This window comes from Rhinoderma darwinii, chromosome 9 (assembly GCF_050947455.1).
Source record: "Rhinoderma darwinii isolate aRhiDar2 chromosome 9, aRhiDar2.hap1, whole genome shotgun sequence".
Taxonomy (NCBI): domain Eukaryota; kingdom Metazoa; phylum Chordata; class Amphibia; order Anura; family Rhinodermatidae; genus Rhinoderma; species Rhinoderma darwinii.
In genome coordinates this window covers 61,237,462-61,264,796 of record NC_134695.1, presented here as the reverse complement: position 1 = coordinate 61,264,796, position 27,335 = coordinate 61,237,462, and the positions used below count along the sequence as shown (strand labels likewise).

General features: G+C 43.7%; 1 protein-coding gene across 2 annotated transcripts in view; it reads right to left on the bottom strand.

Annotated features, from left to right (window-relative positions):
* The window catches only part of AMBRA1 (autophagy and beclin 1 regulator 1), a 79,116-nt gene that overhangs the window by 3,900 nt on the left and 47,881 nt on the right, over positions 1-27,335 (bottom strand). For both annotated transcript variants that reach the window (XM_075837920.1, XM_075837919.1), the window contains exons 10-17: positions 25,955-26,035; positions 25,637-25,737; positions 17,730-17,840; positions 17,457-17,645; positions 17,219-17,373; positions 7,820-7,959; positions 2,257-2,346; positions 666-856 (exon numbers count right to left, since the gene is read on the bottom strand). In XM_075837920.1, coding sequence (XP_075694035.1) covers positions 666-856; positions 2,257-2,346; positions 7,820-7,959; positions 17,219-17,373; positions 17,457-17,645; positions 17,730-17,840; positions 25,637-25,737; positions 25,955-26,035 — 1,058 coding nt within the window. The remainder of the gene's footprint in view (positions 1-665; positions 857-2,256; positions 2,347-7,819; positions 7,960-17,218; positions 17,374-17,456; positions 17,646-17,729; positions 17,841-25,636; positions 25,738-25,954; positions 26,036-27,335) is intronic.

The following is a 27,335-nucleotide window of genomic DNA, read 5'->3' as shown; positions in this document are numbered from 1 at the left end:
CCTCAATATATTTGGCAAATTTACCGCCGGCGTAAATCAGTTTAAGACTGGCGTTTGAAACGGGACTTAAAATATTCCCCCATTACTTACATCCAGATGCGGCCAACCGATACAGACCTAATACTTCTTACAGTTGACTGGTTGCTACAACTGAATCTAAACCAGACAATCCTCTGTGAGCCAAGGCTGATACCTTAAATTAAATCCACACTGATACATTGTAGCAAATTATAAAGGAAGAAAAGAGATTTGCGCTGATGTAATTCGCTCACAGAGGGTGGTCTAGACTGAATATAATTGTAGCAAACCATCAGCTGTGAGAAGTATTCTTCTGTACAGGTCACCTAGATTGTCTATGGTTAGTAAATATGAAAGGTTGTAGGGGTGGTCTCATCTTGACAGCCCCTGTCCGCATTCCCTATTAGGGCATTTGGACATCTACGACACAGATCGGAAAGACCCCGCTCTGGCAGACCCGTCCATGCATATCATTTGAATAGAAGTCATGGAATACTACTTTTGCCCCACAAGGAAAATGCCCGCTGGTCTGGCTCCTGGAACCCCTGGCGACCAGCAACTATCGCCAGGGGTGCTAGGAGCCAGACCCATGGGCAATCAACGAATGGATAAGATGGCTGTCTTGTGAGAGGGGCCGTCTTTCTTACCTTCAGCACTTGGTACAGCAGGCCGGGTCTCCGGTACCTCTCGTTCAGTTTGTGTCTCTGCATTCTGTAACTGTGGGGCAGGGGTCTGCGTGCCCTGTGATGTCACAGAGGTGCTCGGATTTCGAGGTTGGAGGCCAATGGCATTCATTAGACCCATTTCTCGGTCTGATCTCCAGGAGGCACGACTGGTCCTGAGAAGTGAAGATGAAATTCAACTTTTAACCCTTTATTTCTTGACAAACTGTTTTATCTTACCAAAATTTTGGCCCTAAAAATCCAGGTCTATGTTTGTAGGCTGGCCGTGCACAGTAATGTGAACGAACCATTAGCTAGTGTTATATGTAATATAAATATATAATATAAATATATTATATATACAAAAAAAAACAGCCACCGAAGTGACTGTCCACCATTTAAATAGAGCAAAATTCTGTGCTGATTAATTTATATCTTTACAAAATCATTTTTTTCCGATAAAGAGCTTCAATCCCTGCATAGAAAGTGATAAAATTCTGTCTGCCTGCAGCCACCACTAGGGGGAGCTTATTGCATTCTATTTATACATTTAACTCAATAATAAAACATAACGACATAACGCAGTAAGCTCCCCCTAGTGGTGACTGCAGGTGTATCAAAAGAAGAATGGAGGTCTGACCACCTATAAAGCTACTGTACGTCACTTTTGCCTAGAAGTAGTATGAAGTGCGCTCTATAATCCGTGGGTGTCGGCTGTATATTACAGACCACACCTCGCTGCAACGGCCGGGATCGGAGAGAACTCCAATCCCATACCGCGGCATTAGTCCGTTGGAATAGTTTTGTACTTTTACAGACAGGCAATACCAATTCTGGTAATTTTTCGAATATAACGTTAAATAACTCTTACGGTAAACGCCGTGTAAAATAAAAACAGAAAACATACACCAGAATTTATGTTTTTAATAAAAAGTAATGAAAGTCACATGTACCCCAAAATGGTACCAATACATACTGCAACCGTCCCACAAATAAAAGCCCCGACAAGGCTCAATCAATGGAAAAAGAAGAAAAGTCACGGGTCTCAGCATAGGACGACACCAAACAAATTTCATTTTTAAAATTAGTTGTTTTTTTTTATTTGTAAAAGTAGTAAAACATAAAAAAACAAAAAAAGACTTCTAAATCTAAAACCTATTGACCTACAGAATAAAGTTAACAAGTTGTTTTTGCCGTACAGTGAACGCGTTAAAGAACGAAACCCAAAAAAACAATGGAGGAATCAGTTTTTTTTACCCCATTTCCCACCAATAATTTTTTTGCCATTTCCCAGTACATTGGATGGTTTATTTAATAGTGCCATTAAAAATAATCAAGCCCGCATGCGGCTAGGCCAACGGAAAAATAAAAAAGGTACGGCTTTTGTATTGATGGGGGGGGGAGGAAAAAAAATAAATGAAAAACTGACGGCAAGGGGTTAAAGATGTGGGATCTAAAACCAACATGGGGTTAATAGACGTTCACTTTGTGTTTTACATCCCATAATGCCCAGCACAGAGCCATAAATCATCTCTCATAAGGCCGGCATCTACGTCATCACGCCACATTTTCTTACCCAGGTCTCTCAGTGGTCCGAGTAGTGTTATGCTGGAGAATAGCCTCATTCATTTGCTCCCAAAACTGGTCACAGACATTGTCGAATGCCCTGAAAACAAACAATATTCATGGATTTTAGTGACCGTATAAAAAAAAAATCTAGCAAAAAAATTTGAAAAAACAAATCCAAAACGCATAAGCAATACCTAGACATAATGCTAACGATATGGGTATCACATGTGTACGTAAAAAAATATAATCTTTATAACGAGATATGATCATTTACATTAACAGACCTAAAGCTGCACAACTGAGATTCTGATGACATTCCTGTTCCGACTTCAATCATGTGTAGTGTTGTCATGGGGATTTTGTATGGTTACACATCACCAAATAGACACTCACAGCTGCTTCATTCAAAGTGGATAGGACGTACATATTGATGTATTTGGCAATTTAGATCCACACAAGGTCACCATGATAACACTGTACTTGCCGGAAGTGAAAAAATAGACATGTTCAGTAGTGCAGCCTCAGGCTTCGGGCCTGAAACTTCAATTTATCATATCTCTACATAGAAGAAAGCTATCCTAAAACGGTTTTCACATTTTTAATGTACACTAAAGGACCTTTATATAAATTTCCTTTTGGCAGGTCTCTCTAACCCATACAATTATAGCATAATGCAAGAATCCGCAAAGCAGGCCATACAAGTCCTAAAAATAGATCTGCAAGAGGGAAGAATATATATTCAGCACTTTAACGGCTTACAAAAGCTCTTTATGATGATACGTCTCAGGAAAATAAGAAGAAGAGCGATCGTAGAGAGGTTCTAAGGACTGTTAGATGTCTCTACAATGATAAGGTGGATACGTTTACGGCTGAAATAATAGACCGTACTCTTGTGAACAAAGACTGAAGTCGCACAATGTCCTCCATTGCCCTATCTATAGTACACGTTAAATCTCTGTACTAGTCACATGCAGCAACAGCCTGATGTACGTCGTCCTCTCATCTGCTCGGCGAATCGCTGTATTTTCCCTACAATAACGCATTGTTTAGTCGGTACATGGCCTTTCCGTACGAGCCCGTACTTTGAACAAAGCGTATACTCTGCTGGTTGCTAAGCAACGGCCCCGATGCCAAATAGAGTTGTGATTAAAGAGTAAGATTTTGGCAAGCCTTCGTCTTCCACATCTGATCAAGTTACAATTATACATCAAATCCCGGTTGACTCATTTAACACAATTAAGAAATGAAACTGCGGTACGCTCCGAGTCCCAGCGCTCTGCCTAGTCCGTTAAAGGGACAGTAAACCTAGAAACGAATAAGAGGAAAATAATCATGTCAGTCTACAAGCTCCTTGAAGGAAACTGGCGAAGGCTGAAATGTGCCCATCTCCTCCACGTCCACTCCATATTAACGTGTAACTAAACTTCTAAAAAACGTATCACAGGTCATAGTAACGTCAGAAGTTTTGATCAGTGGGAGTCCGAGCACCGAGACCCCCACCGATCGCTAAAATGTTGCGGCAGAAGCGCTCGGGTGAGCACTGTGCCTCTTAGTTTCTGATCAGTTTTTCTCTAATCGGTTTACAGGCTCAATGGAAAGTCTACGAGCCTGTACACCGCTCGCTCGGCTTTCCGAGGAAAGTCGTTCAGGAACGAAGAGACACAGCGGTCACCCGAGCGCTTCTCCGGCTTCGTTTCAGCGATCGGTGGGGGTCTCAATGGGTTGACCCCTACCGATCAAAACTTTTTAAAAGTTTAGCTAGAAAGGAGAGTCTTATATTGCCGATAAGGAAGTGGCGGGAGGTTTCTACAGCAGCAAGCTGCCACACATCCTGATATGATGCATCATAAGATTTCACATGCAGAAGCTTAGGAGGGGAAGAAATACCAGATGGATATCTCTGGTTAGGAGTCCTTGGAGGGCGGGTGCCCAAACTTATTTGGCCCCCTGTGCAGAACCTAATTGCCCCCTATAGAGGAACAACATGGTTAGCAAGGAAAGGTTGGGAAATTGGCCTGAGGGTCATGAAAAGAGTGAAAAGGAGGAAACCGACGACAGACCCTTCTGTCCTTGGTGGCAAAACCTGGCACCATAATTGGGTGCGTATGCGAACGCGTACAGCCCTAAACATTCTAGACACATACAGACCGACTATGGAGTGATTTAAAAATCATACAAGCACAAGGATTGGGATAACCCAGTGATTACCCCCTCCCCACCGCAGATGTGCTGTGCATCTATCCCAATGCATTCTTTGCACCAAATCACTTTATGTTTTCGGTGACCGACTTCACTTGAAGCCACATGGGGAAAACACAGCAACGGATCTGAACGATCAATAACCGCAGGAAGCGATAAGCGAATGGTGCTAAAATGATGAAACCTGATGTAGAAGAAATCACACAAACATCATGATATTAAATGGACATATGCGGCTTATTAGTGGCTAGGCCTCTGCAAGTCTCTTGGGGAGTCCATATAAAGTCTCTGAAGAAATAGCCAATATCAGAGACGTACGAAATCAGTGCTGACCGCCCAATGTTTTGATAGGAGAGGGAGGAAGACGTTATAGACATCATAAATAGCCATTTATAAAGCAGCCCGGAATTAATGAGAGGATGCACGGGAGACACCAGTCTCTTAAAGGAATACTCCAGTCAGTAGTCTTGTACCTGCATCGGATAGGCTGGACTAGACAGACTTCGCTTCCCAACCTTACCATGCAATTATCTATAGTGTCTACATAGTATCCAATAGTCATTACAACTAATTTTCAAATGTCAATAAATATGTGTCAGACTCCACCCCTTTTATGTTACTTCCTGTTTTGTGTTTGGAAAGTGCAAGCTAAGATCTGTGTAAAAGTGATAAGACACGGCACGACATGGGCCGTGTAAACGAGCGTCGATCGGCGAGACCGCTCGTTGATCGGCGCCCGTTTGCACTTTTCACAAGGAGCTACGTACGGGGACGAGCGCTCGTTACTCTGATCGCTCGTCCCCATACTTTTCTATCATGTCGGCAGCGCCTCTCCCTGTTTACACACCAGGATGTGCTGCCGACAAGAATATTTTGCCCATTTGAAACGATCCAATCAGCCGATAAACTACCATTTGCTCGTTTATCGGCTGATCGTTGCCCTGTTTACACAGAACAATTATCGGGAACGTTCTGTGAACGCTCGTTTTCCCGATAATTGGCCAATGTAAAAGGGCCTTAAGTCTGCAATTTTTCGAGCACAGTCATTACTGGTCAATAGTGTAATGTAAGGGTGTATGCACACCACGGAAATTGAATGCGAAGAGTCACAAAAGTGACGTGTAATTTCTTGACGCGAAACCGCCACTCGCAGATTTTGTCCCATTGAATGGGGCGAATACGCAGGCAGATCCGTGGCAGAAGAAACCGCAAGTCCGAGTTTCAGACTGCTGCGGATTCTTGGCCAAATCACCTGAACATTTCTTTAGCGCTGATGCTAGCATGTACGGCATGCGACCGCTTAGGCCAGTGACTGTATGAACAGCATGTCATCGCTGCAGGAAAAGTAACGAAAGACTGTCAGGGACCACCGGAGCCTCAGTGCTGGAGTGGCGGGAATTTAATAGGCAAGTGACGTTTGTAAATTTTATAACATATCCTGCAGCTACTTTCTGGTTTTATATTCTTGGACAACAGACCAGTCTTCAACAAGTGACTGCTAAAAGCACCCACCAAAGAAATACTATCTCAAACTGGCGTTTAGTGTCCAGTATAGTGTCCACATATTAGCTGAAGTTTGGATGGGTACATAATGTAAGGAAATCCCACCCATCCATTGGTGAATGTGTACAGTGTAAAAGTATTTATTATAAAAAGGAAAAGAAACGCTAAAAAGGAAAAAAAAAAAATACACAAAAAATACTTTTCCTTGAACATCCTCCACTCCCTTGAATCTTTGTCTCATATATTGCAAATAAAATATATATAAATATTCAATATGTGATCCAGGAGATCAGCCATGTCCCCGTCATCCTCCTCACAAGTCTGTGACTGCTGGCTGTAGTAGGAGCCCTCCCCCACTGCTCTGTCTGCAGTAGGAGTCAAGGCAAATTAAGTTATCCATGGCCATATTATGTGATCATGATGTAACTATATAAAACTATACACTCAATGACAGTCTCAGGGTACATAGACTTATTATCCAAATATTAATATCACACTCCATTACATCTAAAATTCTTCTCTGTACATTTTGTTTCAAGAGAGAATAAGTTCTGTGTGATCGCTCAGCAGGAGGGAGGGAAAAACTACAGGGATATTAAAGATATGAAGACTTCAATACGAAGGTATCAGCTAAATACTCCGCATATCTGTGGTTGTTGTATTACGCCATCTGACAGGGATCTGGTTAACACGAAGATGATCTTGAATAGTCATCTGTGATTTCAGAAAGCCAAGTGCTAAGAGATAGAAACTAGGGCATGCCCCAACCATCTGAAAATCTAAAGGCCTGTCATACTAATGTTGCAGAGACCCAGAGTCGACCCTTGGGCAATGCACTTTAAACCTGCGACACAGAGCTTTGTACTAGACCAGTGGTTTCCAAACAGTGGCTAACCAGCTAATGAAAAACTACAACTCCCAGCATGCCATGACAGCTGCAGGCTCCAAACAGATGCCCAAAAAACTGACTCATTAGTAATTTGTATCAGTAATGCCAGAATCTAGTCCAAAAAGAAATCGAGCGAAAGTGGTCTTCTGATGTGTCACATATACATGTGAGAAGGTCGCATTGGTGACGTCTAGGATTGTGGACCAAAATAAAATGGTCTCAAAAGAGACCTAAACCCCTTTGGCACTTGTAACGTCTGTGGTCGCTGATCACGAACTCCTTCCATCCGTTCGACGCCCTTCTCTCCAGAGATGTCTGCACATGCGGCCATCCTGTTCCACAGTGACAACCAGGGTGCGCTCGCGAGGAGCCAGGTCGCACACAGGTGGAAGATTGAGCTGATTGCTCCCGCAGCACCCTGGACTATACGGGCTGTGCCCCTCCCTTGAGCCTTGTTGTCGTTATCCTAGTATGTCTATGCAAATGGTCTCCTAAGCGTTTTCCAGTTCCCAGCTCCTGCTACCTGTAACCTGTATCCCGTGCTATCCTGGTCAAGTACCGTGTTGAGCTGAAGTCGTGCTGTCCAGCCTGGCGCCTGCCTGCTGCTTAGTTCCAGCCGAGCCCGTCTTGCTACTGTCTGAGCTACCACAGGTACACTATACGAACTATAGACAGTGACCGGTGTCCTGTTGGCCAGCTGCCATACTGTCTACGCGGTACTGCCCAGTGGGTCCACGTACCCAACGTGACAGCACTGCTCAGGGATATCAGTTACTGCATAACATTTTAAGGACCCCACAAATCAATGAATACCAATGTTGTGTCAAATTTCTTGTAACATAAATCTCTGAGCAGTGCCGAAGGGGTGGACTCGCTCTATGGAAACCTTTTTAATTCTAGGTGAATAAATTGACATGTTTTGAATAAGTTTTCTTGAGATAAACCAATGAGAGAAAAAACAAAAACCTTCGATACTTACTCTGGCCGACAGATCACCAGATCCCCCTTGTTGGTACCGTAAGCTAATCCCAGGCCAGGCTCAGGTAGCCAACGAGCTGAATTGATGCTGACGTGTCTCCTCTGGTCCGCAGGCATGGGATACAGCACATTAAAGACACGCTAAAGGGGAAAAAAAACACAAAACAGAAACAAGGTCAGTACAACAAAAACATAAGATGCGCTATAGACAAAATATAGGGTATTATGTGTTAAGAGGGGAACCAATCATTGCAGACCCTAATCAATTAGCCAGGGTGGACAAAGAGTCTCTCTCGCTCTCTCTGGAGGACTCAGACTCCCTATACATTACATAGAGAGCCCATTGGTTTCAATAGGATCTGTGTAACACTTCATTTACCCTGTAGGTGGCACTGCAGGAAAATGGAACACTTGCTGTCGGGTTTCTCCCTAAAATACAGCTAGTCCAAACAGTGGGACCCACATTCTGTAGATGCGGGTCCCAGAGCTGGAACCTGAATCTATCAGACATTTATGGCCTATCATGTGGATGGGCCATAAATGTCTAAGATGGAAATATCCCTTTAACTAGACAGATGTTCCCTTCAGAAATGAAGAAAAGCTGGTTGACCACCCAATAGCAGCTCCGATGATGTACATTTTGGTAGTCACCCAGCTTTCCCAGAAAGAGATAATTTTAACAATCTAAATAGAAGAGGATACCTTACGGATTTCTATTCACTGGTGATTTGTTTCCGTTCAATGGAAATGCCCCGTAAACCATCATAATTTAGTACATTGAATACATTTCCATCAAGTGGGGCCGATAATCTCTATAAGAGCAGCGAGTGGAGAGTAACAAGGCGATTCCCCGGCCACGGAAAAACCCATCTACCAGGCATCAGTGGTCTTGTGTTATCCGTCTTAAGATGTGGGGATTGTAGGCAATGTGGCATTAACAGATAAGCCATCACACAGATGAATCAATAGCGGCAATAGGATAGTGGATCCAGAGTATGTGGGCTGCAATCGCTATATGTCAATAAAGGTCTTAAAACCGAATGACAGGCTTCTCCCTTGCAATTCCAACATCATGACCGCACCTCCAGAAGAAGAAATCCTTCACCTGCCCCGTTTTCTCGTTATTAAATGGACACGACTCACGAATCCCTTCCCCCATTATCATAACTTCATCTCCATAGGTGAGAAACTCCAGTAAGATGTTCTACATGTGTGAACACGGTCAGATCTTTTATAAGCTGCAACTTAATACTGGAGCACTATGGGAATGATGGTTTATCGGCCCATGACGCTCGGTCTGCAGATCCATTTATCCAGACCACTTACTGGTGGAATAAGCGGGTCATTTAACACAATGGCCATCACACCATGTCCATAAACACTGGTCAAGCACAAAACCCTGCACCGGAGTCCCTGGTGAGGATACATATACTAAACGTGGACCAGGTAAGTAACGTTCACCTTTATCTATGGTCTGAAGATGGCTTTGGTGGGTGTCCGTGCGACGACCCTGACAATTTCGACGATTTTGGGGCTGCAGCGCTCTACCAAGTGTCAGGCCTTCCCGTGTTTGAAAATGCAAGTGCCATCATGCGATAAGAAATCTCAGGACTTAACTGAAGGGGCGAGATGATTGGTACTAAGATATTTGGCTCAATGCCAAAATACAGTATGCCGTAGCCTCCTAGGCTCCCTCTACTAGTGGCTTCAGGCAATAAGATTTTTTTCATTATAGGGGTATTCCCAGAATTGACAATTATCACCTATCCACAGGATAGATAAGGGTCTGATCGCTAGAAGCACCACTGATCGTGAAAACAAGGGTCCCAAACCGCCCTCCCCCCTGTTCCTCCTCACTCCTTGACTGTAGTGACAAGAACTTTGAATAGGAAGGGGGGGGGGGGTCGAACATGCGCACTGCCGCTCCATTCAAAATGTATGGGTCGGACGGAAACAATAGAGTACAGCGCTCTGCTGTCTCCATCAGTCCCATACACATTGACTGGAACGGCGGGTGCACGCTCGACGCCCGCTCCATTCAATGTTCTCTTTACTGCAGGGGGTGCAGTGAGGTGGAGCGGGAGGTTCAGGACTCTGTTTCTCACGATCAGTCGGAGTCCCAGTGATCAGACAATTATAGCCTTTCTTTTGGATGGGTGATTGTTGATTCTGGAACAACCCCTTTTACTTTGACTATTCAGGTAAATATGGCGCCCTGTTTTACAAAAAACGTAGCTTTAGCAGATAACGATAGAACTAGAAAATGAATCCGCGCTAAAATGCTGGAAATAAAAACAACACGGTATCAACAGGTGGACATTCACTGTGAATGGGGTTGTCGCATCAAGATAACCCCCTGTCCATATGTCCTATTACCGCATATGGACGTCATAGGGCAGGGGGGGGGGGGGTCATCTGCTTGGTATACACCTTTATGAGCCAGAATGCAGAACCCCCCTGTAAGAGAGCACTCGAGCCGACCATACATCACACGGACAGCCTTTTATCTGGATGGCCACTATGTAATATTGCATTTCCCCCACAGCTCCCCCTGGCAGAATCCACTGTTTGCCAGAGGTGCCAGGAGACAAACCAATGCCAACCAGACAATCGCTGCGGCAGCTGCAAACTCCTTCACAAGCTTTAATTCATAGTACACAGTTTTACCTTCCTTTCCTCACTGGGATTGAGTGCCGTTTTGTCTGAACCCGACCAAATAGAGTAGCTAAGTGGGCATTCAACAGTCCGAATAACAACCCGGACTCTGATATACCAATGAAATGAACAGAGTAATAGTGTCCACCATTAAATACAGGCGAGTCCGAAATCACCATTCCCATGAGCTTATTTCCCAAGTTGATATTTTCCTATAACTGGAATGACACATCGTTTTGATGCAGTTTTTGCCTAAATTTTTTTGAGCCAAACTTGTGTTTCCACTCCTGTGTTTGGCTTAAAAAAAACAAACAAAAAAAAAAACAAGACACCAGAGCAAAAAACTGCGTGCGAGGTCCTAGGCTTATGAAATTTTTGTCTCCGCAGTTTTTGGACACGAAAGATGGGAGATACATCGGTCTTTTCTTTACACCTTTCCTTCCTTTTGGATCCAACCCTGCAATGGCTCAAAAAGCGGAGACAAAAACTGCATCAGAACAGTGTGCGATCTTGGTCTAGAGTTGGTCATTACAAGCTGCAGTCTGTGATGGCCTTCGGCGTGTAACCTGCGTGCTTCTCTCACATAGACGAGCTCCCCAGAGAGCATTCAGACTCATTGCCAATAAAGGCTCCTCCGCGCCGAGGTCGCGTGTCTCATCATTACCGAGGAAGCAGCTTTTAATCACATGACACTGTTTTACAGAAAATTAACAAGACGGGATCTTGAGAAGAATCTGTGCAATTAATCCTGCTCTCGATTCTTTCCACCCCACAACACACACATCCTGCCTGCAGCGACTCTTCTTCAGAGACATCGCAAACCCAACTACGCTCCTCCATCCTGGGCCCGCAGCCTTCCCCGAAACCTTGTTCCTGATGCCAACCCAATCATAAATCTCTATCACTGCACCTTGGTGTGTGTGCCCTGCAGCGCCCATAGCTATTCTTGATGAGAACCCACCCACACAGCGCCTAAAACTCGCTCCCCAGTGCACACAGTTGCCATGGTGCCAACATCAGGACGCAAAAAAACCATCTGATCATTATAAATCCGACCTGCCGACCGTGAATGGCTGAAGGGACGTTCCGATCAATTAGAAGGCAGGTCAACGATCATTCTCTCCTACCATCCATATTAAAGGAGCATTGAATCTGAACGCAGATTCTTCTATACAAAATTGTAACAAGCAATACGCGCAAAAACGTCTCTGGAGTCAAGGCTGCGGTTAACGGTCGTATGAAAGGCAATACGTTTTTACTAGGCTTAATGGACTATTACCATTTTAGTAAAAAAAAAAAAAAAAAAGCCTAATTCTTCGTGTAACGAAAAGTTATACAATTTTCCAATATAGTTATTGTACCAATTTCTCACGCTTTTCAAGATCTCTGCTTTCGGTCATATAGTTGGATGGTTTATAGTTTAGGCCCTTTTGACACGGAGTTTATAGTCTCCATTTGACATATACATTACAGCTTTTTCCAGAGTATAACGGAGGACGTGACGGATGCATAAGGGCCTGGTTCACATCCGCATTGGAGGCTCCATTAGATCTGGCCGACTGCGCTATTGTCTCTGCTAAAACCATGGACACCCCGACGGAAGCCATTAAAGTCAATGGGTTCCGCCGGCCGGTGGGGTCTCGGGTGCAATGAATCCAGTGCGTCCTGTATTTTCTTATGTGAACGTAGCCTAATCGTGGTGTCTGTCAACAATAGACTATTATGGGAGGTGTTTAAAGGAGGCCATGAACTCTCATGACCTTTACGTAAAATAAGCCACTATTAGGCATCCGTTTAACACACGCGTCACCCATAGACTATTATGGCATCCGATTAACCGATACGCCATGAAAAGCTCACGATGTATACGTTCAGTTGCCCGAGACTTATTCCACACAGTGGCATCCATCACCCATGGGCGCCCATGTTAGAAAACGTATACCGCACTGTATATATTTACATATGTCTGCTGCGCTATCCAGTACAGCAACACCACTAAAAAAAAAAAACTTTTTTTTTTTACCATATACATCGCCCGACAGAGGCCAAAATGACACTATTGGCCTCTGTTGGTGTAATAGGAGTCTGTGGGGAATTATGTCTTCTATGCCAGTTTAATTAAGATTAGCATCTGAAACACCCGTCTTGAGAAGCCCCAAAGGATACGAGGCATGTTAACCCATTAATGATGGGTGCTAGATTATCCTGTCTGCAAACCCGGCTATGTGAAATATCTGTCCCAAGTGTGTCCCTGATGGTAAACCCATCAATCTGACATGTTACTCTAGGTTGCTGCCCGCTACAGATTATATAAACCGCATTATGAGCCGAGATCGAATACTGGGGTAATACTTTGAGCAGACCTGTATTTATTGACCACAGGGAATCCTATTAGGACCTCTCACACCGCCCAGTCTCCCAGGTTTATAGGTTTAGGTGTAATAATCATGTGATCTGCTCACACCATTATATCACTGCCACGTGACTACCCACGATGCACAGTATACATATAATAATCTGCAATGTGGAGTAGCGGCAGAAAACGGGAGATGAATAATCGAATGAGGATTTTAGAATTGTGATAATTCAGGATGAAATGCCAACATTAATCCAGGATTAAGTCTGTCACAGATGGAAAAAAAAATGCTTTAAATGCTGCGAACACATGAAACCACAACTGCAAAAAAAATGATACAAAGTCATGCTGAGCCAAACAGAGAGATTATTTCACAAAAACAGCCTAATATTGTGTAGGACGTCCTCGTGCCACCACAACAGCTCTGACCTATGAGGCATGGACTCCACAAGACCTCTGAAGGTTCCTGTGGTATCTGGCGCCAAGACATTAGCAGTAGATCATCTTTTGGATTCCATTCCAGAACAATGCTTGCAGTGTGGCGGGGGCATTATCCTGCTGAAAGAGGGCACTGCCATTGGGGAATACCACTGCCATGGAGGGGGTACTTGTCTGCAGCAATGATTAGGTCGGTGGTACATGTCACATCCTCATCAATGCCAGGACCCAAGATTTCCCAGCAGAACATCACCCAGAGCATCACACTGCCCCCGCCGGCTTGTCTTCTTCCCATAGTGCAACCTGGTGCCATCTCTTCCCCAGGTAAGTGACGCACAGGCACCCGGCCACATGATGTAAAAGAAAATGTGATTCCACAGACCAGGTACCCGTCTTCTATTACTGCATGGTCCAGTTCTGAGGCTCACGTTCCCATTGCAGGCTCTTTCGGTGGTGGACCGGGATCAGCATGGGCACTCTGGTCATCTGCTACTACCCAACCCCAAACGCAGGAAGCTGCGATGCTCTGCGTGTTCTGACACCTTTCTATCATAGTCAGCAGTAACTTTTTTTTAGCAATTTGTGCTCCAGTATCTCTTCTGTGGATCGGACCAGACGAGATATCCTTCACTCCCCATCAACGAGCTTCCAGCGACCATGACACGGATGCGGCTTCACTGGTTTCCCTTCCTTGGACCACTTTTGGTAGCTACTAACCACTTCATACCGGGAACACCCCACAAAATCTGCCATTTTGGAGATGCTCTGACCCAGTGTCTAGCCATCGCAATTTGGCCCAAAGTCTATCATATCCTTACATTTACCCATTTTTCCTGCTTCCAACACCAACTTCAAGACCGGACTGTTCACTAGCTGCCTAATATATCCCACCCCTTCACCGGTCAGTGGTCTTAACCCCTTCGCGCACCCAGACGTGTTATTACGTCCGGGTGGGTGAAGTTTGGAGTGCGCTCCATATGCTGCGGGTGTCGGCTGTATTTTACAGCGGACACCCGGGACTAACAGCCGGGAGCAGCGATCGCACGGTTCCTGCATGTTTAACCCCTCAAATGCAGCGGTCAATCGTGATCGCAGCATCTGAGGCGTTGAAAAGAGGGTGCAGCCCCCTCCGACAACTAATGCCCCCCCCCCCCGCAGTGCATTTGGGGGTGACGACTGTTGTTATGGCAGCCCCAGGACTGCCTCTGTTAAGGGCTTAGCAGAAGCCTGTAAAAATGACGATATACTGCAATAAAGTATGTAAAGAAAAAAGTGAAAAAAGTTTTTAGAAGTGAAAAAATATATATTAAAAGCTCAAAAAAAACAAACCATTTTTCCCCTAAAGTAATGTAAAAAAAAAAAAAAAGTAAAACAAAACTGGTATCGCTGTGTCTGTAAAAGTCTGAACTATTACAATATAGCGTTATTTAATGCGCACGGTGAACGCCGTATAAAAAAAGTAAAATGACAAAATCGCTGTTTTTTTGTTGAACTTCGCTCCAAAAAAAAAAAAATGTCATAAAAACCCGACAGCTGTTCGGGAACATCAATATAGACAACGAAGGAAGAAAACACAATTAAAACGGCAGAACTTCACCTACTTACTCCAGCTCGTCTAGACAAAAATCAGATAATTAGGAGCCCATTTACTGTGACCTTCCCAGCAAGTCAATGCCAAATGCCAGAGTTTATTATCAACCTACGCCAACCCCTCAGAACAGCAATTGACCAGATCAATTATTAACTTTATTTAATTTAAAGGGGAACTGCAATAAAATTATCTTACCGGTCATACAGACAAGTTAGAATATAGGGGGAGCGGGGGGGGGGGGGGCGCCGAAACCAACTAACATGGTAAATGTTTTCGCAACCCTGCAGAAGGGCACCCTTGAAATCCATGGCCCTCTATAGTGATCGCGGCTCACAGACCACCTCCAATGCCATTGATCGGAAGAATACACATTTAAAAAGAGGACTTGTCACCCCCTTTTTCACTAAATATAAACATGCCACAGATTAGAAAGAGCCACCTCTCCTGACATGTCTTTTATAGCAAATACTTGTATTACTCATAAAACCAACAAATCTGGGAGCATGTTTTCTTAGAACGCTCCTCTGTTATTCCTCCTGGAAATATATAAATACGTTTACAACTGGGAGATACCATTCTACTTGTCAGTGTGGTGTATCCCAACACAGTCAGCAATGATTGGAAATTGTCATACTATGAAGGTACACACCCGTGACAATGGTAATGGTTACACCCATACATTTCCAGGTAGAACAACAGAGGGCTGGCCCAATGCTGAGTTCTTAGAAGAGTGTTTATTTAAGGTTGAATACAAGTAATTACTTAGACAATTATTGCTTAAATGCCGACATTTCTGTTTAATTTATTAGAATACATGAAGAGTATTACTTGGTGCCACGTATCAGAATAGCATCTTGCTTAGCGGATATCACACAGTTTGTGGGGCTGTAGGACAAGGATTACAGAGGTCTGCAGAAGGAGGGTCTACAAGGTGACCGGTGACAAAATACTTGGAAACATCACTGCCCCATCACTGCAGATTAGAGGGGGTGACGGGGCTTGAACACCCTCCTTCTGCCAGCCAACAGCCTGGCACCTGCAAGGAGGGGGGGGGGTTTAGGCTTGATGGTAGGGATGAATCAAAACAAGGAGATGGATTCACTCTTAATATAGCAAAGCGAGGGAGGCTTGAGTGACATACTTGGCACGTGCTGAGATTCCTTTACAAAACACAATTAGCCCCCGCTTGCTAAGCTTCTATGCTGCCCACCCGACGTGCCAATTTATTTTTGGCACTGCCATCACAGTGGAGATCTATGAGGAGTGGCTGCACACAAACTAATGGGCTTTTGGGGATACAATAAATAAAAACAAAACAGCTGGGGCGCGAAGAGAAAATATTCAAACTCCGGTTGTAAGAATGGGAAAGCAAGTTACAATCTGGTTACCGGAGGGGAAAATGGCGCCGGGGTGATCGGTAATCGGGAAAATGCAATAATCTGCTCTACTAGCTGCCATACGGTACACGTGGGTAATTCACAGGGTACAGCTAATGGGTCTTCCCAAGGTGATCATACGGTTCGCTAGGTATATTTTGTTATTTCCTGAATTGTTTTTTTGGGGGGGGGGGGGGGGGGGGATTGGGGGTCAAAATTAAATAGTCTTATCGGGGAAGGGGGTAAGGTACGATGCATGGCACAGGCCTCTATCTTGATACACCTGGCACAGATTTCCGCTTTCATTTATGCCAGTTTCCTGGCGTAAATTATAATAAATGTCGGCCTCTTTTGCAACTTTCCTACGCCAGTAAACGGACGTAGAAAGGTTGATGAATTAGCATTGCAAATCTCCTCCATGATGTCAAGTGCAAATGCCCTTTAAAGAGGAGAGTTCAAGCTCTCCTGACAGATCTATTATGTAAATACTTTTGCTAGAACTCTGCGTTGTGCTGTTCCTCTGAAGTTCCTCCTGGAATCGTATAAAGAGTCAACTGTAGTTACCATTCTTCTTGTCAACCGGGTGTCTCTCTACACTGTCTAGTCCGTGCTGGCCATGTCAGACTGCATAGGAACCCACTCTACTGCCAATGGGAATAGTAACACCCAGTTATCAACTTATTCATACATTTCCAGGAAGAACAACAGAGGAACAGCACAACAGAGTTCTAAGAAAAAATGCTCCAGAATTGTCTGCTTTTGTAAATACTTTGCTCATAAAATAACATGTCAGGAGAACTGATAATTTCTCTTTAAATAGACAATAAACCTTAAAGCAAAAAAGAGAATAAAAAAATAAAAAAAACGGTCTTACAGAATTTTGTAAAAAAAAAACAAAACAATTAGGTATGCGCATTGATTTCATTTGAACCATCGCCTGGGTAACGTGACATGAAGAACTATTGTGTATTAATATGAACTTACTCTCATCGAAGTCTCCCCTCCATGGGGTTTTTGGAGTCGGAAGACTTGAGCCACCATGTGCTCTGTGGAAGGATGCAGCAGGATCCTGCGTGAGGCCAGGCCTACCATGACGTATCGACCCATAGGGGACAAACTCACAGAGATGGCATTAGGACCTGCACAAATAAGAAACACACCCGTGAGAACTCCTAATGCCAAGAACAGTCTCCACAAATGATCAGCGAGGTCTTCAACCTACCAAAACGCTTGGTGAACAGGATCTCGCCTAGGTTGTGCGGGGCCAAGGAATAGACCGCCAAAATGCCCTCGTCAGGGAAACCTCGTTGGCTGCTTGGTATAAAGGCTGCAAGGAGCTGCCCATCAGAGGAGATGTCACAACTGGCATCATTGTAGATCTTGCAGTTCTGGACAAGCACATTAGCAGTAGCTGCAGAATGACAAAAAAGTGGGAAACCATAAGATCGGGTAAAAGGAAGAAAGTGGGAAAATCTCATTGGAGGAGACCACATACCATTACTGATCTCTGGTAAATCATATTTGGTAAAGTCCCACCACTGCAATCTGTAGGTTGTGTTTGCAATATTACTGGCCACAGCGGACTGTCCATCTCCGATCACAGCACCTTCGGAAAAAAAACAAAAAAGCAGAACAACATTAACCAAATCATATCTGTGCATTACACAGCAAAACACAGATTGAATAAAAATTTTGCGCCGGAAAACAAAAATGCAAATTCAGACTTTTCTTTCCAGGTTAAAAATATATTTTTTCTTTTTAAAGATTGTTTAGAAAACCTATTATCAAATGCACCGTGAGGGATTTCAGACTTAATAGGTGGGTGTAGGTTCCGTCATTCATAAGCCAGAACAAGGAGCCATTACACAAAATCATCTCTTTTGCTCTGGAGGACCCAGCACGTCCGTACACGGCACAGAAAGCCCTTTAATTTCATTAAACGCAAATGTAATTCTTAATTTCCCCTGAGGGGGTGCTGCAGGGGAATTGAACACTTTTGCTGGCGGGTTTCTTCACAGCCTACAGCCGAGTGCTGTAGGTCTCACCAACGAGGACCCTTCTAGCAATAAGTGATTGTCCAAAGTGTGGACAACTTGCTTAAGATCAATGAATTAGATTGCATTACTGATGCACAAAGTGGTTTCTGTCGATCCGATTTCAATCTGGTAATATTGACTGATTTGCTATAGACTATAATGGGGTGGAACAGTGATTAAAAGCCAGATAAAACTAAAGTTATGCAAACTCGTGTCATTTTACACACCAGTATACAAACCAGTGTCAGAACCCCCCCCCCCCCCCCCCACCCCCATGGAAAAAGTGCCCTAACAAATCACCCAGTGTGAACGTATCCTTACATATTTTAGATATTAGGCAAGAAGGCAACACCTCCGCCAGGGATATGAAAGGGTTACGTTTAGTCTATATCAGGCCGTACCTAGTAGCAGAAGCCAAGTCATAAGTAAAAAAAGAAAAAACTAAAAATCTGCTCCGTTTACTCAGGAGTTTCATGCCCTGAAAATTCTGAAAGGGAACAGACGGGGAGACAGTGGGGTCAATGGAACAGGTCCCATCCAGCCTTTCAAGACGGGGCCCCGAGGCCTGTACACTCCATGAGTTGGTTAATGGAGAGGAAGGGGGCTATCTGAGCAGACAAGACTTCCTAATGCAGGTCCCATTAGGCTGCCTTCACACTCCACAAATGTAGAACTGTCCCCACGAGGCTGATGGCTCATTAGGGAAACTCATTTTCAGCGTTTCGAGCTAGACCAAAGCTGGACGCTCAATAAGGAGATAGTTAATGGAGAGAGACTCGTATACCGCTGCCCTTTCATTTAGGAGAGTAAACTAATTAATGTTCTAGCTTCATCTACAGAACTCTACTGAAGCAATAAGGTCTCCGCCGGGTCATAGAATCGGCTACCGCCGCGTTGTCAATGCTTTCACAAAGTTCAAATGTAGAAAATGCCGGGGCGATGGTATTTAAAAAAAAGAAGCTAATAAAGATACTGGTTTGTGAGAGAAGTAAAAAAACGGAGTCTAAAAACTGGGATTCTAAAAGATATCGCTCTCACGGGTTGTGTCACTACAGACATTGACGGCATATCAATAGGATAGGCCATCAAGAGCCAACTAGGGAGTTTGGACCGATGCTACGACTTCGGCTCTGCTTGACTGTATTCGACAGCTTTATGGTCATCCGTGGACTATAATAGTGCGACCATGCAGCCTCCAAACAATGCATAGCAGAGCGGAGATGAAGTGGCACATTGCTTTCCTAGTGCTTGGTGTGGGGTGGTTGGAACCCCCACCGATAGGACATTGAGGACTTATCCTATCGATATGCCATGAATGTGATATTCGCCACACCAAATCAGACATAGATGACATACTAGAGATATTCCATCGATGTCTGTATCAAGACTTCCCCATTATAAAAAAAAAAACTTGTCCTAGCAATTGGCAGGGAGTAACACTGGTCCGAGTCCCACCATTTAAATGGTGATAAATATTAGCGATATGCGAGGCCCTTTCAAAATAATTTTTAGCAAAATCATAAAAGCCCTGTGACAAGTCCTTGAGTTGTCCTCGGTTAGCTTTGGACGAATTGTTGGTTTATATCTTTGTTATATCTTTTGCTGGGTGATAACCCATTTGGAAGCTCTAATTTTGGCTTATTTTTTGCCTATGCAAAGTTTTCATACCCATAGGTTCCATAATTTGGACTCTATTTACGGTTTAAAGGGGACATCCAACTAAAACTAATCTTCTGGCATATCATGAGATCAAACCACCACCGATACCCAAACCCAGTGCAGCTTTTCGGAGATTTCTAGTGTTCGCAAAAATCTAAGCAGTGCTGAAGGGATTCGGACGCTCTATAGTACACTGCAGCCCCTTAAACTTGTAAATTGGTGGGGTCCACAATCACAAACCTCTATGAAGGTCCATCCTCAGACATGTCCATATGACATGCACAACCGATATGGAGGACAATCAAAATACCCCACCCCATCATAAAGAGTCACATTTTAATAGTATGCACAGTATACCAGGGGGCGGGTTAACAGCCCAAAAGTCCACATATTGTAAGCGGTGGAAACTCCCAAAATAGAACAAACAACCTACAAAAAGAAACGAGTCTATAGTCCACCAAAAGTCAAGTATAAAACAAATTTTATTGGATACAAAAGATAAAAAACACATAAAACAGAGACGATTACCTGTGTGATAAAATGGATGCCAGGCAATAAAGGAGGCTGAACACACATGAAAATTAAATGAAGAACGTCAGTCCTGACACTTAACGTCAATTAACATAAGGGATTAAATCCCAATCTGTATGGTACAACTCATATCTTAAATGTTAACAGCAGTGGAAAAGATACATATATATATATCATGGTGGAAATGGCTGCCGAAGTGGATATGGGTATGTAAAACATGTATATTGTGCCTACAAAGTGTGTGTGTATGTATAAAATATATATATATATATAATCTTACCAACTGCCTGGAGTCACACCCCGACACGCGTTTCGGCTCGAAGCCTTAGACGAAGCATTTAAACTGTGAATTGTACCATACGTATTGGGATTTAGTCCCTTATGTTAATTAGCAGATGTGAAGTGTCAGGACTGACTTTATTCATTTAATTTTCATGCCTATTCAACCTCCTTTATTGCCTGGCACCCATTTTATCACACTGTATTAATAGTCTCTGTTTTATGTGTTTTTTTTATCTTTGTATCCAATAAAATCTGTTTGTTTGTTTGATACTTGACTTTGGTGGAATATAGACTAGTTTCTTTTTGTAGGTTGTTTGCCCATATGACATGTCAGAAGAGTAATTTAGATGGAATTCCCATTGAGTCCACATAAGCAAAAGATGAAGAATAAAAAAAAAACGATATAACCTATATAATATACGAGGAAAAGAGATCGTTTCCTCAGCAGCCCCACCGGTCATTTAATCTATTGACCTCATGTAAAGGCTCTGGACTCTTTTAGGCATAATTAGCCATGGGGCACAGATAGTTATTCTTTCTTCAGGTTTGTACATTACTGCTTTATGCCCAATTATCTTACTAATAAGTCGAGAAAAACAACCATCCCCCTCCAATTAAAAAAAGCAAAAAAAAAAAAAGCATTGGTCAGCTGGCTGTAAAGGTCGATCTGTCCCTAGACTTTCTTCAAAGATTATCAAAAATGTAATTAACTGTGTGCTTATTACTGTGGAAGTTCTCAAAAAAGGGATTTCTGGGAATACAGAGATGACTGGATGGTAGACATGCTCTAAAATCTTCATATGGTCTCAGGGACTGTAGCTGAAGGGGTACACTGTTGGACTTGGACATTGACCCTTCATGTCACACGATGTCCTACTTGCCTAAGCCCCACAAGGGATGAAGGGATATTTCTGCTCATGTTCTCAGGTCACAGTGTCCAAAATATCCACCTTTTTGCAGACGCCGAAGGCTAGTACCAACTTTAGGTGGAGTCTCTTGTAGCACACAGAATTTATACAGGTTAACGCAGCCTGAAGTCAGAACCTACAGTACTGTGTAAAAGTATTAGGCAGTTGTGAAAAATGCAGCAAAGTAAAAAATACTTTCAAAAATAGAAGTGTTAGTTTTTTTTAGCAATTAAAATAGAAAAAAAGGGCGCGAACAGAAGTGAAATGTAATTCAAAAATTGGTGTGACCCCCCTTTGCCTTCAAAACAGCATAAAATCTTCCAGGCACAGGTGAAAAGTCATGGATTTCGTAGGATTATAGTCAGGTGTATGATTAACCAATTCTACCAAACAGGTTATAATGATCATCATTTTCATATGTAGGTTGAAACACAGTCATTAACTGTAACAGAATCATCTGTGTAGGAGGCTGAAGACTGGGTGAGGAACAGCCAAGCTCTGCTACAAAGGTGAGGTTGTGGAAGACTTTCATGTTACAGGTCCACCATGGCAAGACTGAGCACAGCAACATGAGGTAGTTATACTGCATCAGCAAGGTCTCTCCCAGGCAAAGATTTCAAAGCAGACTGGAGCTTCAATAAGTGCTGTTCAAGCTCTTTTGAAGCAGCCCAAAGAATCCGGCAACATTACGGACCGTAGACGCAGTGGTTGGCCAAGGAAATTAAGTGCAGTAGATTAAAGACACATCAGGCTTACATCCCTTCTAAATCGGAAGATGTCCAGCAGTGCCATCAGCACAGAACTGGCAGTAATCAGTGGGACCCAGGTACACCCAGTCAGAGAAGTCTAGCCAGAAGTGACCTCCATGGAATTGCAGCCAAAAAGCCATACCTGTATGTGGAAACAAGGCCAAGAAACTCAACTATGCACGAAAACATAGGAACTGGGGTGCAGAAAAATGGCAGCAGGCTCTCTGGACTGAGGAGTCAAAATGTGAAATATTTGGCTGTAATAGGAGGCAGTTTGTTCGTTGAAGGGCTGAAGAGCAGTACAAGAATGAGTGTCTGCAGGCAAATGTGAAGCATGGGGATAATTCCTTGCAAATTTGGGGCTGCATTTCAGAAAAAATGGAGTTGGGGATTTGGTCAGGATTAATGGTGTCCTCAATGCTGAGAAATACAGGCAGATATTTATCCATCATGCAATTCCATCAGGGAGGCATCTGGTTGGCTCCGAATTTATTCTGCAGCAGGACAACGACCACAAACATAAAACCAATGTCATTAAGATCTTCAAGGGAAGGAAGAACAAGGAGTCCTGGAAGTGATGCTATGGCCCCCACAGAGCCCTGATCTCAACATCATCGAGGCGGTATGGGATTACATGAAGAGACAGAACGATTTGGAGGAAGCGACATCCACAGAAGATCTGTGGTTAATTCTCCAAGATATATGGAACACCCTCCCTGCCGCGTTCCTTCAAAAACGGTGTGCGAGTGTATCTAGAAAAATCTATGTGGTCTTGAAGTCAAAGGGTGGTCACACCAAATATCAATTCGATTTAGACTTCTCTTCAGTTTATTCACTTTGCATTTTGTTAAAGATAAAAACAGAAATTCTTACTTTGCAGTATTTTTTCACAAATGCCTAAAACTTTTGCACAGTACTGTATGTTAGATCTGTACACAGTGGTCAAGGCAGAATCGGTGCGAGCAGATCAGAAACCGGTCACGTTGGCAAAGGCAGGAAACGAGCGACTTTTGGTTGCTGTAAAAATCACACTTTACTTCGATCATCTCACAAGCTAATTTTTGCAGGCGACTCACAATAAAATCGGCAGAAGTTCACCCATCCCTGACAAAAGCATTGACTTTGCGCGTCAGTCACAGTAACATGCAAAATTCCCGCAGATTCCTAGCCCTATTGCTGAATTACAATGGGCAGAAATACGAAGGGGAACCTTGATGATGTCACCATAGGACTTCAACAGCCCTTTAAATCCAGCTAATGGCACATATCTGCCTATAAATACTGCTAAAGGAGCAGGGGGTCTATCGGGAGAAGAAAGGGAGTAAGGACACATGCAGCTGGATCAAGGGTGCAGCTGGCGGGGGCAGGTAACTGGTGGTAATCCAGTCCATTTACATTGCCAAAGTAAATAAATGCCTACTGGAACAATTGCCCCCTAGATTAGTACATGGGCGCCACCCTGAACTCTCAGAAAGCGAGAAGTCTAGTCTATCTGGTATTGTGCCTTCCATCCAGAACGACACAGGTTAATATGTACACATCTGCTGCCTGACCCAGCACTGACAACTACTGCAGATATGACATTTCAGAGAGACGAACGGCTCATCTGCAGGGAGATTCATTTCCAAATTATCTTCCGAAAACAATTCTGCGGCTGATTTAATGCTCAATCGACTATTAAATGGCAGGGAAGATCAGCGCCCCTGCAGCACTAAAACAAAGGGGAAAAAAAATAGACAGATTCAAATGTTTAGGCGAAAAAACGATGAGGATTCGCTATTCAATATGTCCAATTGTCGCGGATACCGGCCTGGCAGACAAAAGTCAAAGCCGACGAGGGGTTTGTGATTGAAGGATGTAAATTAGGTCTCCCAAAAAAGACGCAACAGGTGACACGAGGCAAGATTATAAATGATGGGAGTGATGTTTTATTCATACAAAAGTGGTAAAACGAAAACCGTCCATCCAGAGATGATGCTGCTTTAATTACATTAAGCCCCCCCAGGAATAGAACTCGGTAACTACGGCAACAAGAAGGAAGAGGGATTTAGTAACCTGGGCATTAAGTATTGCATACTCAGGACAGCGAAGGAAGCGTCCGGCTCAGATTAAGCTTTTCAAGGGTACCATCCAGCTGCATGGGCTCCTGTGTTGTCATGGCAACCAAATCGCTGGTTTGCTTTTCCCTCGTTAGAACGAGAGGTAATTGGGTTAATTATCCCCTCACGGAAAGGTTGACTGACGCACCCATTCGAGGGGGTCATCGGAATAAGCTAAGGCAACATCTGCTGTAAATATCCTTCCGAGTATTGAGTTCCCTTAAGAGAAAACACCTTTTACGAAATCCCGAGACAGCGTGAGCATGGAGGAATTCAGTGAATGGCAATTCTGCAGGGATTGGAAAAGATTCTTAAAAAAAATAAAAAAAATAATACACACCACAAAACCTCACTGGGTTCAGAAAATTGAAAAATTCTTGGAAAAAGAGGATCTGGTACAGCCAGAAATTTTGCGGGGAGATTTATCTAAACTAGTAAAAGGTGAAAAGAAAATAAAAAAAAAATTAAAAATGGTGCAGTTGCTCATAGCAACCAATCAGATTTCAGCTCTCATTTCTTAGTGCACCTTTGGAAAATAAATGCAGCAACCTCCCTGGTTGCCATGGGTAACTGCGCCAGTTTTGCACTAGTTTGAATAAATCTTTGCCCCACCTATCAGAGGAACAGGGGCCCCCTGACCCCTGTACAGCCAGATGAGGTAGCTGGTGGCAGCCGCAGACTGAATGAAGAAGTGGCCATGCATGTGCGTAGCCCTCTCCATTCAAGCCTATAGGAAACAGTCAAGCAAACCTAACCTCTCCATTCAGTCTAAGACCGACTCATCTGGTAAAGCAAAGGTCAAGGAACTTAAGTTCCTCAAGATAGGTGGGTGTCCCAAAGTTGGAACCACCACCCATCAGACATTTATGACATATCCTGTGATTGAAGACAGCGGCTTATATTAAGAGGTGGAGCGGAGTCGGCATCGTCTCCATTGCACTGTGAGCAGTAGGGGAGGTTTCTGCTGCAGCAAGCTGCCACCCAGAGACAAAGCAGCTCAAGCTCTTTCCCCAAATATTGTGTCACACGCACTAGCACTGGAGGGATCTCTTCTGGGACACACAAAATATTAGTATTTTTCGGAGGGGGGCGCTGTGGTGTTGTCCCAGTTGTAAAAATTGCAAAATCCTGTCCTCACCTGCCAAGACCCTGTTGACAGAGGAGTGTGTCGCTAATCCTGGCTGACCCCGCTCATGAAATATTCCAGCGTATGGAAGGTATTCAGGCAGTAGGAATCTCCTGCAATGAGAGGAAAAGGGACAAGAATAAAAGGCAAAGTCATTGAAAGCAAGAACAAAAACACAGGGAGATTCTTATGGTGATCAGAGGAAGCGAGGACGACAGAACTGACAAGACGACAGATATACAGGTTTTATGGAGGACGGTCGAAGGGGGGAGACCAAAAATAAAAAAGCGGAGGCCGTAGCGTGTGGAAAGTAAAGGGTTATTACTATACCTGGGAACAAAGCGGCCCAGTGACGGCGCGGACATACGAGCATTTCTGGTGGTTCTGTGTCGAGATCGGTCTCCATTATCCCTGCGGGAAGAATAAAAACTTGATTTACATTAATAATAAAATGAAAAGAAGAAAAGTAAAAGATAAAACTATAGGCTTGGAAACATATAATGTATATTAAAATTATCTACGTAATACCAGGTATTGACCTGCTACTTTATGGGAACATATTCGAATGCTCGGGAAAGGTCGCTGAAGCTTTGACCAAGCAGACGTACACTTGCTTAATCGGCCTCAGAGACCGACCTCTTTATACTAGGGCACGTGTTTGATGCCCTATAGGGTTAACCTGACAACACTGGTGGAAAGGTAGCATTCACATTAAAGCAGATCTGTCATATATGATGTCCTACGTAAAAATCAGCATATTACAGCTACAGGTCTGTACTTCTAGTAGCCAAAACATGTTGTGCCGACCTCTAGCTGTAATATGCGGCCCTTAAATAGGACAGCATATTAAAGTTGACAGATCCGCTTTAAGGTCTATGGTAATTATGGTGTCTCAATGATCTCCAATGCAATGCTACCTTTATGAAGACTGGGCACCCCATTTCTCAGAATGATGGGGGTCCCAGCAGGCAAAATGCCAGACATTTACGGCACATTAAAACGATATAAAAAAAAAGACTTTCATGGGAGAAACCTCCTTTACGTCAGCCGGAGGGTGGACTTATGTAGACCCACTCAAGAGCACCTACACCAGTCTTGGCACTGGTGGACCAAATCTTTCAATGGTAAACAGTGCCCGGCAGGCGTGGCATACGGTTGCCTCAGTAACCGGACAGTCATGTCTGCCGTTGCACCTCAGTCTGTCAATCAATGGTGGAAGACTGCTACTAGTTTATGAATTTCCCATCAGCATCCTTTATAACCACAGCCACAAATCATTTTGTTCTCCGTGATTTGACCAGTTGGAAGCCACAAAAGCGACACTTCAGTCCTGTGGCAGCTAAGGAGTTAAGGATGCACTTTAATATGCGAAAAGCTATTTCTATTTCTGTTCACAAAGAATCTGCAGGTGCAGAGACACAAAGATGATCCTTCGTGCCTTGCTGTAAAGAGACGGCGGTAACCGGGAGCTGCTGAGAGCGGAGAAAGGACTTTTCCTAAACCGTGTCAGCACCCCGCAGTCTACATATCAAAGCTCAGCCATGACAGTACCCGATGCAATGTTCTGACAGCAGCCGGTCTCGTCTACATTCACATGGAAGGAGCGTGCGGTGTGCAGAAAATCACCTATAAACATCTCTACAAGGACCGCACGACTACTAGAGAAAAACCAGCAGGAAAGAGAAACACAGTGGGGTCTGCTCAGGCATGA